This window comes from Emydura macquarii, unplaced genomic scaffold (genome assembly GCF_026122565.2).
Source record: "Emydura macquarii macquarii isolate MOO-44397 ecotype Brisbane River unplaced genomic scaffold, CSIRO-AGI_Emac_v2 contig_1253, whole genome shotgun sequence".
Taxonomy (NCBI): Eukaryota; Metazoa; Chordata; order Testudines; family Chelidae; genus Emydura; species Emydura macquarii.
The window spans coordinates 91,042,345-91,060,202 of NW_027131390.1; the positions used below are offsets into that span (position 1 = coordinate 91,042,345).

The following is a 17,858-nucleotide window of genomic DNA, read 5'->3' on the forward strand; positions in this document are numbered from 1 at the left end:
GCATCCTCACAGGTGTTTAACGAACATTAACTTCACACCTTCTGTTGATTCATTTTAACTTTCCTGAGTGTAGACAAACCTGGAGTTGAAACTCATCTGAACATCTTTCACAAGATTCTCATTGGTTCCAGTCAAAATCAGGACTACTGCAGGAATAGCCTTTCTGAGAGTATTTTGATATTTCTAATCTCAGCAGAAACTGGTAACTGGCCAAGATCATATCAGTAAAAATTTAAACAAGTTACTTATTTAAAAATATTTTTCAAGAAGTTCAGTTCATGTTCAAGTTGTGTGTTAGGGTGAGTTCTTAATTCTATTGAACTGGTTCACCCATCCCCAAGAAACATACCAACTTTCTACAAAGAACACATTTAAAAGCACAAAAAAGAGAGCAAAAAAAGTCTGTAGTTTAAAATGTCTGCATGCTGTTGTTGTAGTTGTATTGGTCCCATGATATTAAAGAGACAACGTGGGTGGGGTAATATCTTTTATTGGATCAACTTCTGTTGATGAAAGAGACAAGTTTTTGATCTACAGAGAGCTCTTCTTCAGGTACTTCATACTGTAATGAGTAAGAAGTTCAGTGAGGTAGGACAAGACTCCTTAGAAGGATGAATGGCTTGTGGTTAAGGCACCAGAGTGGGATCCTGAAGATTGGAATTTAGTGCCAGCGGACTTCCTGTTTGAACTTGGGCAAGTCTCATTTCTCTTTACCTCTAGTTGCCATATCTGAAATGGGGATAATCATGCTTCCCTGTCTATTGTGTGGCACTCAGTTATGTAAACAGAAAGACTCTAGATATATAGATTGTAAACAGAAATTAAAACAAACTGAATGAGATCTCACTGTACTGCACCAGCCAAGGGGAGCTGTGTGGGAACGTTGCTTCCGCAAGACATGGGGAGCTCTCCATCTGCTTTTGGCAAAGCAGAGAGATATGTGGTCCCCACTGCCTACTCCTCTTTATTTCAACCTCTGAAAGGCATTGCTTGAAAGTGTCTGAGTAGCTGCTGATACTGGCAGGTAGCAGCTCAGCATGGTCAATGACATTTGGAGAGAAAGAATTGACAGCTTCACACAAGCACAGCTGGGACATTTTAAAAAGAAAGTCAGGAAGAGAAATGAAGATGAAAGATTTTGAAGCACTTCCTACTGGGACTCAAGAGATTAAAAATAGTCTACATGTTGTACACAGTGGACTGAAGGCACAGTATTTTTATTATATAAGTTAGATATGAAAGTGAACTTGGAAGTTAAAGGTTCCTAGAAGTTGGCCATTACTTCACTGTTTCAGGAGACTAGAGGATCACCCCGCTAAAAACAAGGATGAAAAATGGAAAAAAAAAGGAAAGTACTCTATATCCTCCACAGCATAAACCCTGCTGAGGAGAACTTGGCACAATAGGTAGTAATTTTCATTTATCTGAGAGACCGAAGATGGAAAAATAGCTTGAGGTGATTTTTCAAGCTTAATTTAGTTCATTTAATATTTAATGGCTTAATGAAGCTGTCTGTGTTCAGAGTTTTCACTCTGGGAGGAATCTTAGTTTAAGCAGAGAACTTAGGAAGTTGATTTAAAAAAATTCAAAAGGAAATCAGTAACTTAAATTCATAAATAATTGAACTTAGTCTTCTTAAAACACTTTTCAGACATTTTTGAACTTGCCTTTTAAATCTCTGTTTAAGCAGTTTTCAGGCAAACATTGTGGTATACCATTTAAGATCCATGTTTAAAATATTTTAAAGACTTCTTATGAAAAACATTTCCCTCTGCTACATTGGTTGACTATATTACACAGTGGGTCGTTTTTCAAAATATATTTATTGCCCTTCTCTCTTATCACACTTTCATCTTTCTTTTTAGCCTTCCTTCTTTCTTTTCTCCTTACTATACTTTCTGTTCATGAGATGTGCTGGCTTATTAGTCATCAGTGCGGTGGGTCTTGCATTGTGATCTGAACATGATATGATTATGGCTCATTGCAGTATATTTTAATGTGGCATCCCAAAGATTACAGCTTTCTTTTGATAAAGTTTTGCCTCTGGCTTCTAAGAGTTTCATTCTAGCCACCAACAGTTTCATCATCCCCAAGAGAGGCAGAAGAGATGTGGTCTTTAAGGTTCCTGGGCATCAGTCCACCAAAAACTTGAAAGATTAGGGTCAGAAATTGAATGGGGGAGCCATGGAAAATACAGAGCACAAGCGTAATGTGATCCTGCAAGTCTTCCCTACCTAAACATCAGTCCACTAAGTGTTGACATAGAGGGCCGATGTTTTCCATGGATGAGGAAGAGTCAGCTCAAGATATTTTTTCTAGTTATAATTTCTGTCTTGTCTGGGTACATCTTAAACCAACTTTCATCCATCTGCTTATTTCCATGAAGCAATATGACATCTGTGCTAGTCCTATCCACTGAGGAGAGAAAACTAAGTGTCACTGGCATATTGGTCAAAACCTTTCCAAGATAGTTCATATATAAACTGAACAGATGGGAGGAGGGGAGATAGTTCCATGCAGAACGGTACATGTGAAAGCTCCTGTGAAAGAGGAACAGTTGCTCATCATAACTATCTGGGATCTGTCCAAGATGAATGAGTGAAGTCAGCTAAGTGCTATGCCTGACTACTCTTACTAGGCTCTGTAACTGAGTTAGCAGCATTTTGTCTTCAATGACGTTGCAGGAAGTAGTGTAATTACAAATATTGCATTAATTGCTGCTGGTAGATTGCCTAATCTGAAGGAGGCATTGACAAACTTTGTAAATTAAGGGCTAAGGTGTTCCTTTCTAGTTTTCCATCAGCCCCAAAGACACTATTGTGTTATATGTGAAGTGCTCTGAACTGTCTTCATTGGCCTTCAGGATTTTTGGGTGACAGAGCAGAAAGAATGTATTCCTAAATCTACTCATAACCCAAAGATTAATGTGTGAAAGGAAGAGTCTGGCTTTGGATGTAACCTGACACATTCCTACTGTTGTACAGTGAACATGAGTTCTCCAGTTAGAGAGTCTGTGATGGAATACAATGTAAAGGAATAATTTACTCTGAAGTAAAACATAGGTTACTACACTTTTTTTTTACAGTGTGGACACCATCTCAGCAGAGAGATTATTGACCTCATCTTTTCTCACTGACAACTGAGCAACTGACCCCAGCACAACAGAGATTGCTTAATAGTCCTGCATCAGTTATATCAATAGCTTATATGATAAAGCAATATCAATAAATTATTCATGTATTTTAACTATCTTATATATGAAAAGTGGTTTGTCTTTTTTTTTTAAGTTAATCAAGGTATCTAATTTATTTCTTCAATTCATATCTCCTCCTATTTGTACTATTCTTCCTGCCTCAGCTGATCAGCTCTGCATGCTTTTCTGCCATCTTTTCCTCTTCACCTGTAACTTAGGCCTTGCCTACACAAGGTTTAAAAGCAGCTCATTTCAGTTTAGCTTACACTAATTTCTAATTGACTTCAGCTAAACTAAAATAAGTCTAGTTTAAATCAGAATAAGAGTGTCCACACAAGGATTTTCTCAAGTTAAACGAAATTGGTTTAAAGTCACACCTTTAGTTAAACTGGTGCAACTTTCTTGGGTAGACAAGGTCTTGGTTCTCTTTTCTCTTGAACATTCCTCTCTTCTTTGTGGCTCTGGTCTAGTAGGATTGCTCATGTTTCCACTACCTCTCCTTCCAGATCCTCTCTGTAAGGAGAAGCCTGAAAACCTGTAGAGGTAGCTGCAAACAAGATCTGTCAATACCCACATCACCTATGAGCTCAGCACAGACCGGCAAGAGTTACATGGACCACAGACTGGAAATTGCTGAAGTAAATATCTTCAATACTTCAGGTGTCTGAATAAGGTAGGAGAGTTTGTTTCATGATGCCTTGGTATAAATGTATAGTATTTAGATATTTCAGAAGGCAGTATCTGTAAAGGTCTTAGAATGTCTAAAACTTCTTGTCATGCTTTTAAGGCCTCCCAGGCCAGCAATTCATGAATAGTGCTTAGAACTGCATCTTTGTGTTTCATAGGTATTCATTAAATTTGGGATCTTGAATCCAACCTCCCAAAGTCCTGAAGGTTACTGCATCAAAGGAGTTAAATCACTTGACTTTCAATGGAAGTTGAGCGCCTAACTCCCCTAGGTGCTTTTGAAAATCCCTAGAGGAGCCAATTGATACATGTCTCATGCCATCTTTATTTGGAACCATTAAAGTTTTAGATTTGCAGACAGCATTTGACTTCTAATTTGGATGCTAATGGGGTGGACGACTGCTGGAAATTCACTGTCCTCTTAAGTATTTCTATCAGATAGAAGTAATAAAACGTGTGACTTAGATATATATACAAATCCACTGAAAGTTTTAATGGGGACATTGTGGTCTATATGCCTTCCTATGCACACCTCTAACTCCTAATAATAGCATCATCAAAGGATATCAGGGGATTTTCCTAACATCAAGGGAGAAATTCTGACCTTATACGGTCCTATGTCTTGTAAATACCCCTACGAGCAAGGTAAATTGTCATTCCATTCAGAGACAGGCAACAGGAACACAGATGTTACATGATTTGCCAAGCTCATAGAGCACCCACAATGTCCTTAAGAACTTTTTCTTATTTGAAGACTACAGTTTTCCCTGTGTCTACAATCTATTACAGGCAAACTCACTTTCACCTTGTTCTGCCTACTCATCAGAGTTCACTTTTTCTCTAGTCACCAAGTGCAGTTGCCCCAGATAACACTGAGATACCATTCTCAGAAAATCTTACACACTGTACAATATGTATGACTAACTTTCCCATACCGAAAACATAAAACAGTTAAACACATGCATACCTAAACATACAGGGCTTGACTCTCCACTAGTATAGAATGATCTCTCTCTATTCTTCTGAATGGAGCTACACAGCTTTGCAGTAGATGAGGATGTTGCCCATACTATGGAGAACATCTTTAGACCGACACTAAAGTTGGAGGCTTGCAAGATTACCTGTGTTTATAGTTTAGTAGAAAGCTTTTTGGGCTCTCTGATATGTGTCAGAGACATCAGGAATATGACAGATTTCTGAGAAAGAGCAATGCTCCGTGTCTGAGTGGGCGCGTGTGCCCACATACACATGTGTATGCACTTAGCGCTAGCTCTCTAGTGAGTGAATGGTTTCATCTCCCCCAGGATAATCTTCTTTTATGAACAGACATTGTATACTAGCATTTGGCTGCATCTTCTATCAGATTGTCCTTCCCTTTAACCAAAAGGCAGTGTTGTGTGGCTTGATTCATTAGAGTTAGCAAGGGCTAGAGGGTCCTCAAGAAAGATGCTATAAAAATATAATTATTAGATCTATGTGGCTCTAAAACATGTGAACCTAAATTCACCAAAGTGGACACAGGGAGGTGCAATGTCAGGATTCAGCCTGGCAGAGGGCAGACAGTTCTCAATGCCCGTCCTCCCTGGCAGTTTCTGGCACAAGAGAAAGCAGCTTTATGTTGCATTTAGAAAAATTGGATTGCCAGGCGCTGTTCAGTGGGTGCACTCAATTTTTGCCTCCCATGGTCACTGTAGCTAACTCACGGACCTGCACTGTGCCTGAGGGGCTCAGCAGGGGAGAGACAGAAGATAGAACAACACAAGGTAGTGCAAACCTTGGTGTGATCCAGGCCACAGCCTCTAAGGGGTTAACTGTTCAGATACAGCTACACTGCAGGTTTGTAGGACTCCAGTAACATCCAGTATACTAATTCCTTGAGTATCTTAGGTCAGATAGGCTATATCCAATAAAAAATGTCCCTTCTGAAAAGTCTGCTGATCTCTTGTTGATAAGAAAACTTAATTAAGACTCTACCTTCCCCTGCATTCCTGAGGCAATCAAGATGGTTAAAAGAATCCCTTAGACATAGCCAGAATAAGTCTCTAGTACACTGCCTGCAAGTTTCCAAGGCTGAGTCATTGAAAACAAGTCATCTCATGAAGGTGATATACTCAGTATCCTGCCTGTCTCCTGTTAACTGATCAGCTGAGTCAGAAAGCTGTCAGCTCCACAGGGAACTCACCTTGCCCTGCTGTCTGGAAGCAAAATGCTGTGATAGCAGCTGCCAGTGAGTGGGTGAGAAGAGAGAGAACATATCTAAATTCTGTTTAAATATAGAAGTCTAGCACACAGTGCTATAGGTTTAAACAGAGTTTGGGGTATCGTTTCCTTCCCTATTCAGAACCCTTAAGGAAGGGCCTTTCAGAATTTAATAAAGAATAATAGCCTTTCTGTAGATTTTTAAGCCACCCTATAAGATTTCTATGGGAAATGCAGGAATATAACTTAGATAGAACCCTACAGGATACATGCCTGTCCAGTTCTGTTCCGCAAAAGGTGACAGTTAAAATATTTCATGGCGGGAAAAAAGGATTCTTTAAAACTGATTTTAGAGAAGTAGTCTTGGAACAGTTCTACCTTTTCTTTGCCAGCCTTTGTTATTCTGGGGATGTCAAACAGCTGCCCTGTGTAGTACTGCACTCCACTCAGCAGAATTACAGCAACAGAGTCGCCTTCCTTCTCAATTCTGGCAAGGATATCTTCAATTCTCAAGGTCTCCTCCCCCTAAAATAAAGTTAAAGCACATGTTTTACATCCACCTTGGCAGTAATGAAACTGTCATGTCTTATTTCATAACCTATATTTTACTATGTGCTGTGCCGCTTGCCTAGGGAGATCAAAAGCGAATCCCTAGCACAGCAATGATCTACTAAGATAGAGGCAGGAAATAGCCTTTGAGTAGATTACTTCAAAAAATGAAAAATCATTAGAAAGTTATTGTCAAGGTGGTAGATTCCTAAAAACATTTGTTTTGCTTTCTTACATGATACAGTGCTCTTAGTATTTCAGACAGTTTTAATTTACAATATAAAAAGATCTTGGTGCAAACAGAATATATAATGATTTTTGTGTGGCGTTTGAAACTTATGACACCCACAAGCCTTAAATGCTGTCTATTAAGTCTCATGCTTACTTTTCAGTACACACATATTTATATTCCCACAAGGAGCTATTCTAAATCTGCCATATTTATATTTAAAAAAAAAAGTGAGTCTGACATAATCAGAAGTACAAAAGAATCCAAAACTCAAAGTCATTAAATATAAAGAAATTTCAACAGAAAAAAAATCTAATTTTTATTCTTTGTAGCAAGATTTTCCTCCTCTTTCACCCCACATTTCTTCTTAACAAGGTATCACATACAAACACACTGTCTAGGTGATCCCTTGGCAATGAAAACTTGGAATGAAATTAAACTTGCTACTGCAAAGAGTTTGGGTAACATTTGTTAAATTGGAAGTAATTGCTATTATCTTAATCTTTGAACATCTATCAAGGATTCATTAGTTGGCTCTCTCGCCTCACAAGATAACTCAGATTTTAGAATCCAAAAGCTCATCATCCATATTAGAATTAGGTGGCAAAGTTCTTCATGTTGAGAAGGGATGGCAATGTAATCCTTCAAAATGATCTGAATTAAATATTTTTTGAAGCAGACAATCCTTAGATTGTGGTAATGAAGATACAGTATGTTGTCTTTATGGCAATCTTTTATGACAGAAAATTATAAGGAAGGTACATTCTGATGCTTCTGAGTTCACATTCTTTTAGGAACCTATTGCTTTATGGCAATCAAAAATATACTATAAATAACTGTTTTGAAAGATTATTTTCTTCCTAAGAGATGAGCCCAGCAATCTAAGTCAGACAACAAAGATAATATTGGTCCTTAAAATCAGAAATATATGGAGCGCCAAAGAACAGACAATTAGTGGCAATTGATAAGTTTATCTGAAAATTCTAGGCATATGAATAGAAACATAAGAGGAGATCAATATACATAACAAGTGGACAGCAGATGCTAAAGAATTTGGGAGAAGAAACCTTCATTCTTATAGGAAATACACATATATAGCTAATGTTAACAAGGAGAGCACAGTTCTGATATTTATATCACTCACAAACCTTGCGTGGCTTTATCATGAGCATACTTTTCTCCACATCAAGTCCATGAAGTTGAAGCTGAGACTGGACAGCATACTGAAAAAGAATTTCACATACTACATGTTAGCAAAAAACAAACAAGAAGAAAAAACTTACAAGAAATGGTTGAGATTTTTAGATCAACCACGGAATTTAGACACACATCTTTCATTAAAATTAACAGTGAAATCCTGGCCCCATTACATTCAAAAGGGCCAAATTTCCCATTGACTTTAGTGAACCAAGAAGACTCTTTGGAGTAGGAACTGTCCTTTGTTCTGTGATTGAATAACACGTAGCACATACAGTGGGATCCTAGTCCATGACTGGATCTCATAGGCACTAGAAAATACTACTACTAATTCCACCCAACATCTATAACTCTAAGACTACTTTGAATATCTCAGCCAATGATTTTATCACTAAAGAGACTGTACTGATAATGTCAAATATAGTCTAACAGAAATTCTGTGATGTAGACAGTTAGTAATTATAGTACGGTGGTCTGAAGTGAAGGCAGTTGTACAGGTTATTATTGGGTGTCAAAAGAACATAAATGGAGGGCATAGAGTGTGCAGAAATGAAGTCATAGTGAACAAAGGACTAACATGACTGTTGAGCTCTGTAGCTTAGAATAAAGGCAATTGGAAGTTCATGCATCTGTGCTACCGTCTTTGTAACAAATAATCCTATGAGTGATATTTGGAGTCATTTCATTGTGCTTTAAAGATAAAATTTCTTATCAATTTCCAAGAGTTTACTGAGTGGATGATTAAGTAGCACTGGGCCACAAACTTGAAGATTAATTTGCTGTAAGATGTGATGCACGGACTATTGTCTCCTATTTTATAGCACACAAATTATATTTGAAATAGTAATTTAAAGTGCTAAAAAAACAAGCATTTCCATCTCTGTCTGGGGATATACAAGTGTTAATGTTGTGAGTTTTCTATTGATTTGGTTTCCATAAAGTAAAACAGCAACATGAATTAATAAAACAGCTACAACTTCAGTTGATTTAGGCCAGCAGTTTGCTCAATGTCTTTAAAAAGACTAATAAATCAATGTACCCATTCAATATTTTTCTCTTGTAACATTTTTTATTTGAACGAAAGGAGTAAAACTACAATCTGTAAAACATGCTGAGCTCAAAAGCATATGACAGTTTTTATTTTTATTGTAATGTTACCTGGACAAGATTAGCTAATAAATATTCAAATCAAGCTACTGATACTCTTTCCAAAATATGATTAATAATACAAATATGGTGAAATATGAATTTCTTACATGGTCAGAGGGAAAGGCTTTGGCTTCTTGAAGAATTTTATAGCGACTTGGAGTAGGGCTAAAAAAAGATAACTGTTAAAAAAAACAAGATACGTTGAAACATTTATCTAAGTCGAGACTAAAGAATTGATTCCCATGTATAAGTTAAGAAAAGTACAAACAATTTGCATTTATGTAAAGCATGTCAAAATAATCACAGTACACTTGAAAAATATTCAGTCTTTACAATATCTTTGATGTAGAAAACATTTATAATATTGTACCTATTTTACAGATTTGTAAGGAGGGCCACAGAGAGGTTCAGAGTGAAATCCTAAACTTTTTTAAGTTAATGGTAAAATTCCCACCAAATTCAGTGGGGCCAGGATTTCAGCCGGCTTGTATGACCTTGGCCAAATCATGTAAATTACTGGCCGAGACAGAAATAAAAGACAGCAATCCTGAATTTCCATCCCCTTGTTCTAACCACCAAGGTCCAGATTATTCCCTTCTATAGCAAAGCTTGCAGAGGGAGCCCTGAGCTTTCCACAAAGTTCCCACTATCATCCTATGGTGGTGTTGGTGTTTGCTGCCGTCCTCCTGCAATGAACATTGTAGGGGTTACCTCCAAACCTAGATAATCAACAGAAAGCCTGGGTCATTCATTCATTCAGTTACTGTGTCTCTGTACCAGTTCTTGCTCACAGTATCGCCTGTGGCTCCACAACAGCAAGACTTCCAAGGTGATGCTCCACAAAATATATAATACAGCCCCAAGCTGAATGACTCTTCTACCTGTGCACTGTCTGTAGCCTCACCCACTAACCATAGCCCATCCATTTTCTATCCCCCCTCTCATTTAGTGTGGGATCCAAAGTGACAGAATGTCTTTCACAAGATGCAGAGGAAGTGTGGGCTCGGACTGTTCACAGAACTCGGGGGCCATGAAGTGAACTGAGCCTAATGAAGTCAGCTTCCTAGTTTCATAATGAATGGTAAAAAGATTCTTTACCAGATGTTATATTTATATACTAGACTCCTCCACATGATGAGCCACATACCATGCATGCATTTTTGGCTTAAATTGTAAGGAAGTTGTTAACACATCCATTTCTGCAGATGAGAATCTTCTTGAACTCTGGTGTTTTGAGAGGATTGTCAGAGCAGCTGTCAAAATGTCACTCTGGAAATGCATGTGGAAATTCAAGAAACAAATAATAGGTATGTGCACCCACATCTCCTGAACAAGAGTCTTAAATACTACCCTTTAGTCATTGACATATAGTGCACATGAGAAAAGATCAGATTTGTCCTTAAAAGATTTGAGGAAAGGAGCTTTGCTGCCCATCTTATGTGCTTTGTGTTTCCTATGGGCTGAGCAAGGTACTGTATATACAAATACACAGGTCAGAGCACTCAGCATGATTCAGTCCCTGATCCTCTAGGCATCAAGATCATTCTCCTGTGTTTCCTGTAGGAACCTCCACAAGATATTTTAATTAACAAATTAATAAATGAAGAATAAAATCTTTGCAAATTCATGACATAAGGACAAAGTTGATTTGATAACATCAAATTTACTAAATATTGCATAAAAGAGTGAATTTACCATCTGGAGATGCAGATTAACAGTCAGGCCATTCATTAGGGCTACTTCTTCTTTACGAGCACCTGAAAAGTAACAATACAGAAGTTTCTCTCTCTTTTCACCCTTTGTAAAGTCTGGTAAAATGATGTAAAAAGCAAAGGCATGGTTTTCAGTCAATGTCTCAATAGACTAGAAGGTAAACACGTTTGATGTATCATCCCACTGAAATAAAAAGTTTTCCTGTCTGACTCACTGTGTCAGTCTGACAAAAAATATTTATTTTTCAGGTTTGATATAGCAAATAAGAGATAACGAAGTAGCTTCATTTCCCAGCAAAACACCAGTTGATTTATTGTTATCATTAATACCTTAGCTACATTCAACCACAGTGTATGTTTGCTATAAGTATATCTCAAATACAAGACAAAAAGATATATTAGGGAAAATCATCTATTTTTTTCCCCAAATGGTTAGCTTGTAATGCCAAGCTAAAATGCATCCTTAATAAAAAATAAAGACTTTTGCCAAATATAATTATTCATTATTATTGGATGTGCACAATGTCTTACAAAAGAAAAAAAATATTCACCATCAAGCTTTTGGATTCAGCTCTGAGTACAAAGCTCTGAGATAGCCTCCATACATCTATATTAGTTCATAGGAACCTCAGGCACAACTAATGGATTTTTCCCAGTATTGTTCTAACTGCTTATTTATGAACCAACCCTCAAACTCCTATCCGTTGCTGGGGAAGTTTTAGGCAGGATGAAGGACTACGTGTTATGAAAGGCAAAGCTTAGACATGGAAAATGACTAGTTTCCGGATTTGGTTTCATGTCTTTTGTTGCAAAGAATTACAGACACCTGTGCACCCTAAAGATGAATTAGCACTTTGCCAAATCTCTTTGGCTGGAAGAGGGGCTTGTCTGAGTTGTCTAATCATCTCTACTGAGATGGGGTAAGCTTGAGGAGGGGGAGAAGAAAAAGAGAAGCCATAGAAGAATGAGAAAAGACTAATGCTTGAAGGGGAAAGCGAACACATTCACAAAGAGGAGAAGCAGATGAGGAGAAGGATCTTGCACCATGACTCTGTAACCCATTGTGCTCCAGAGAACTGTTCTGTGGGATTGTCTCTGCACCAGCATTGGAAAAATATAGTGCTTGTGAATGGGCCTGAAGTAGAATGGCACATGGCCAGTGGGTTTGGAAACTACATGTATTTACTGCTTCAAACCTTCTGTGTAAGGGATCACACACCTGCAGTAGGCATCAGTTGCTACCACTGAATGAATGGCTAAGCACTGTGCTGTCTAGAATTATTTATTGTTATTAATTATACAGTGCTAGTCACTGTACAAACACAGTAGCAGATGGTCACTGCCTTGAAGAGTTTACAATCTAAAGAGGTCTTCGGTTGGCATGTCATTCAAGCTACCATTGTACCAGATGGAAGGAACCGTGGCAAGGTTCTATGGAGTCAGGAGATTGCCTAAAGAATTCCCCACATAGACTTTCCAGACTTGGTGGGCAGAGGTTTGAAATACTGTGACGTTTGTGGGGGGCAAGCACATCAAACCTGGATTAGGACTAGGTAAGAAACTACTCCACTCCCGCCCAACCAACCCTTCTCTGCTACCCTTTCTTCTTCTGGGCAGATGCTCCTGCAGGTGCCATGCTGCTATGTGGCTGCTATGTGTGCTATGAAGGCAGCCAAATGGAGTTAGTGCTGCTCAGAGCTGTATGAATTGAATCCTCAATTTCTATATGAAAACATGGGGGCTGAAAAAAGGCATGGCACCATGTAGTGATGGGTCCCCTGCCCCTATCTCCCTACTTCCATAAACCCACAGAACCCCTACTAACTAGGCCCAGAGCAGAGCTGGAACTACCTTTCCTCTGCATGTGTCTTGTTGTACTGTTTGACACATGAACAAAAATGCATGCCAATATCCCAAATTAAATATGACACTATTTATCACAAGTCTTAGTCTCCTGTAATTTATATATTTATTTAAAGCTTTCCTTTATTGAATTTCACAGCCACAAAAGCAAGCCTCATCCAAGCTATAGGGATCCTTTATAACCTGCATTGTATTTAAGAAACAACCCTTGTATGATCTAGTTAACCTATTACTATATTAAAAGACCTAGCATTCAAGAGACAAAATGATGTTTGCCACTGCTATCTCCTAACTTTGCACTATATCGCTTCGCTGAGACAGAACAACCGCCTATATATTCTGCTTGATAAATCTTTTCTCTAATGAAAGGAAGCAGTGTTTGTAAAGTACCATCTTTGTTACAACTTTGGAAATAATTCTGATTGTGTTAGGCAGCCATTGCCAGTCACCCCTCTACCCCCATCACTGCAACAGGAGCCTGGTTCTCACCAGAATTTTTGTGCAATGATTGGAAAAGGCTAAAGGCCCCAATCCTAAAAACAGTTTATCACTCAATGTCACCACAAATCTGCTCAGTCTTTCCTCAACAGAGACATTCCTGAGCCCTGAGCACATTGTACAAAAGCAGCAATACAGTTAGTCTTATTTCATCAGAAGGTGATCCTGCCAAGGTTGTAATGTTTTAATAAAAGTATAGTAGGAAAAGCCAAGATTATCGTTTCCCTCTTATGCTATTTGGCTTAAAAAAAGAAAAGAGCTTTCACGTCTAGTGACCTTGACTCTGCATTTCACAATATATTTACCATTGTAACTTTCATTTAAAAAGAAAATGTGTGTGCATTTAATAAGCAAGGTGTTATAGAACTATAAATCTTTAAATGGACAAAAGAAAATCTTTACAACCTTTAGTCCACTCTTGAATAAATCCCACTAGACAACATACACTTACTGCTTCTCAGAATAAGCTATGACTATTCTTCCTCTTCTATAATATGGTAAATATAAACTACCAAACAGTGTTAACATTCTGTTTATGTCCTCCCATTAAACCTACTAAAGGAAAAATTCAGAATTCAGTCTTCCTCTCTCCTTGACACACATTGGTATACTCAGCATTATATGTTGCTGGGGAGAATGCTTAACTGTAAATACCACATTGGAGGAGAACATTTTAATACAGTGTTTTGGTTCATATTTATTCTCTTTGCTTTGTCACTGTTATATAAAAGGGAAAAAAAGAGCCTGAAATAATCAGTCCATATTATGGAGTCATTACTATTCTAAGTCATTGACAATGCATCCATTATTTGGGGGAGCATATTTATTATCTTAATTTGCTCTTTGTCAAAGAAATAATCATCTAGATTCTGCAAACTAGTTCTAAGGAAGTTTCCCACAAATAAAATCCTGCTGGGCTGATTATCTTAATGCCAAATTCCAATTTAGACCACATTTTACAGCCCAGTTATATTACCTTTGGAAAAAAACAAATAGAACATGGGTACATAATGGACCTTAACTGCCATGGGGTGCTACGGGGCTAGAGAACCCTGCCCATTGAAGAATTGAAAACACAACAAAAACAGGTTAATGGTGTGTTGACCTTTATTCATTGTTCACACTGCTTAAAATGGACGAAGCTATAACAACTTCAAAACATTTTGACTCTGGCAAAAGACAGGCAGAAATGTTTATAAGATACACTATAACGGCTTTACGGGTGCTGTGAAAGAGAAGGGCTGAGCAGGGAGATTGGTAACAGCAGAAATGAGATGGCAATACACAAAGATTTAAATTTCCTACTCAACAACTCTCATCAAGCTGTGCATATTTTCTTTTACTGAAGTACTTTAAAATACACTGATTTTATGGTGGAATACATAATGCAACTCTGCAACACAGAACACATTGCCCCAATTCTCAACTTCCTGCACTGCACTTAACATTTGCAGCTAGATTTATCCCTGCACCAGTACTAGCACAGGGTCAGCAGGGAGGATACATGCACCAGACCTATTGTACGCTGTTGCGGGACAAGGTATGAGCTGGTGTGCTGAGACCTCAGCCTAACATGCTGGCCATTATTGTCTCATTGTCTCTTTATAATCCTGTTGATCTGTTGGTATCCATTTGTTATTTCTTGTCTTATACTTAGCTTGTAAATTCTTTGGGGCAGGGACTTTCTTTTGGTTCTGTGTTTGTACATTACCTAATAGAGTAGGGGTGTATGACTAAGGTTCTTAGGCACTACTATAATACAATAATAAAGGTTAGGTCAGCCCCAGGGCTGCTATAACTTGCATCTCCTGCTGCCATAGCTCATTCAGGGCTTGTGGCAATGGAGAATCAGGATGTAGATCTGCCTTGACTATGTGTGCTCCCACTCCAGTCCACCCCTGGAGTGTCTCCTATGCCAGGGCTTATGTGGAGGCAGTGCAGAACTTGCAAAGCATCTCTGAACTGAATAGGCAAAGGTTGTTCCATGCAGGGGTATGTGTTGTCCCCTTGGTGGTGGCACAAAGTGGCCACAGCGCAGAGATGTGCAGTTCAAATTCTGTTCAAGGTCTCTGTCCTGACTTTTAAAGACCTGCATGGAACTGGTGCTAGCTACCTGAGAGATCACATTTCTGTCATTGAACACAACCTCACACAACAGCTACACAGCACCAGAACAATAAATGTTGGCCAGTGGGAAGAGACTTGTGACTGTGGGAGACAGATCTTTCACAAGACCTGGATCAGAACTATGGAACTCACTGCCAGATGAAATAAGAATGACTACTAACTTCTCTGTATTCAGAGCTAATTGCAAAACTCACCTCTACAAAAAGAGGTATTGTTGTACCTCTTAAGTAGTACTACATAGTATGCTTGATAGGTGCCAGGCTTAGATCCTAGACAGAAAAATAATTAAAGCTGTTCACACTATTCACACTGAACAACTAATCAGACTTGGTTTTTATTTATATTTTTTGTGACTTTTCCATGAACAGATTACATTTACAAAAATCACAATCTTTTTTTGTAATTGTTGGAGAGTCAGGGTTACCAGTGTACTCAGGCTAATTGGGTTGTTCACAAACTGACCTCTGGATATTCATAGCCCTGTGAACAGCCACATAAATGGTATGGGGTTTTGTTCTGTGATTTCATAACATTTATGATCTAGAGGAGAGTCTGAAGAAATCATTGGGGTGTTGAAGGGACGATGTAGGAAAAGCTATAAGCACCACAGAAGCAGTACTAGTGAATGTTAAGACATTTAAAGTCTTGTCCTCTTCTGCATAAAAAACCTATTTGGCTATATATATAGATCCCAAATTTTAAAATAGCTGGATTCCTTCCTGACTGAGGGTGAACTTGTTATATTTACATCAAGTAATGGCTGTGGTTGTTACTATGCTGCCTTCTCCGCATCCACTTCTCCCTGGCAGACACTGCTGCTTGCTGGACCCCATTTCTCATTGACACCACTAGTGGGGCTGATGGCCTTCTTTCCTGGTAGCATATATAGTGCCAGCTTGTGTTGCATATATCCAGGAGTGGTGGGAAAGTGAATATACTTGTTTGTACAGAAAGGGATTCCTGTAGTCTCAAATAAAAGCTCTTGCCCAAACATTCACATGAACGAAAACCAATTGCATGTGTGTTTGAGGGAAATTAAACAAACAAACATCTGCCTGTGAGTTGGCTTTTCAGTCTGTGCCCATGATTAGATTTCCTGCTATTATCTCAGGTCTAGTAACCACTGACAGAGTCCTAGCTGGCTGGGAGCATCACTTAACCACCAGGTGGTTTACAAATAGTTTTCCTCTTATTCCTGTTAGAAGTAAACGTTTTCAAAAAAGAAAACAATGAAAACTTTCTTTCATATGAGTTAAGTATCCTAACATGAACTTATATGAGGAATAATCAAAAGGAATGTTCAACATTCTCTAATGTTTCCAGGCATTCCCTTCATTTCCCAGAGTTCCACTATTCTCCCCTTGGCCACAGGTATGTACTGGATTTCCCACTCTGTGTTTCTCTGAAGTAAGAAAAGAGGTCTAGGCTAAAATGGATTTAGCTAACATGCATTAGTCTGATCTAACCTTGACTTTTCCGTAGTGTAGACAAAGGTTAACATCTAATACCTCAATTTAGTGGGTTAATGTTGAGGGTTGGCCTCAATTTGCTAAACTGAAGTAAAAGATGCTAGCTACCACCAACCTAATTTCAATTTATTTTCTTAATCTAGACAAACTCCGGTGTTTGGACAGAGAAAGGGACCAAAGGAGACACTGCCTACACCATTTCCTGTTCCTGAACAGCAATTTGGAAGGCAGCCAAGGTGGAAAACCTATATCATCACTTACACATGGCTCTGAAGAGGAACTACTACGGCAAATTCATACGCAAACCCAATCCATTGAATGTAGGCCTGCTGAGCTTCCCAGGAGCACTCTCCTGGACTGTTTTTCTATTTCTATGATATGAGAGAGACATGGTGAGTGAGGTAATATCTATTATTGGACGAAATTTTGTTGGAGAAAGTCGTTTTCGAGATACACTGTCTTCTTCGGGTCTGGAAAACTTACTGAGAACATCACAGCTCAATACAAGATGGAACCATTGTTTAGCATAAGTAGTAAACACACACTCTAAGGGCTGGTTCACACTGACCCCACGATTCAGCGGCAGTCAACAGGAGTTACGCAAACTATGCAGAGTAGTTTTCTAACTAACGTTGACTGCTCAGCTTCCCTTCTGCGTGCTGTTCACACTACTCTGAACCGACTGGAACAGTGTTCCCGTCGACACAGCACTACGCTACTTGAGGGGGTGGACTTACTCAGTCGACTTCCTGATCGATTGAGTGGGTCTCACTGACCGCTCAATCGATCCTGACAGATCGATCCGGCGGCAGTGATTTTACCACCATCGGTGTAAATGTAGCCTAAAGGACCATTGAAGGTGACCTGTTAACACCTTTGCTGTCATACGACAAAAAAGGGGGGGATTTATGGGTTACAGGTTGTTGTAATAAGCCATAAATCAGTGTCTTTATTAAGACCATTATTTTTAGTGTCTAGCAAAATTA

General features: G+C 38.6%; 1 protein-coding gene across 6 annotated transcripts in view; it reads right to left on the bottom strand.

The window, feature by feature from the left end:
- Positions 1-17,858, bottom strand: part of KYNU (kynureninase) — a 78,554-nt gene that overhangs the window by 33,750 nt on the left and 26,946 nt on the right. For all 6 annotated transcript variants that reach the window (XM_067549508.1, XM_067549504.1, XM_067549505.1 and 3 more), the window contains 4 exons: positions 10,899-10,960; positions 9,311-9,382; positions 8,006-8,080; positions 6,458-6,604 (listed from right to left, as the gene is read on the bottom strand). In XM_067549508.1, the coding sequence (XP_067405609.1) occupies positions 6,458-6,604; positions 8,006-8,080; positions 9,311-9,382; positions 10,899-10,960 (356 nt within the window). The remainder of the gene's footprint in view (positions 1-6,457; positions 6,605-8,005; positions 8,081-9,310; positions 9,383-10,898; positions 10,961-17,858) is intronic.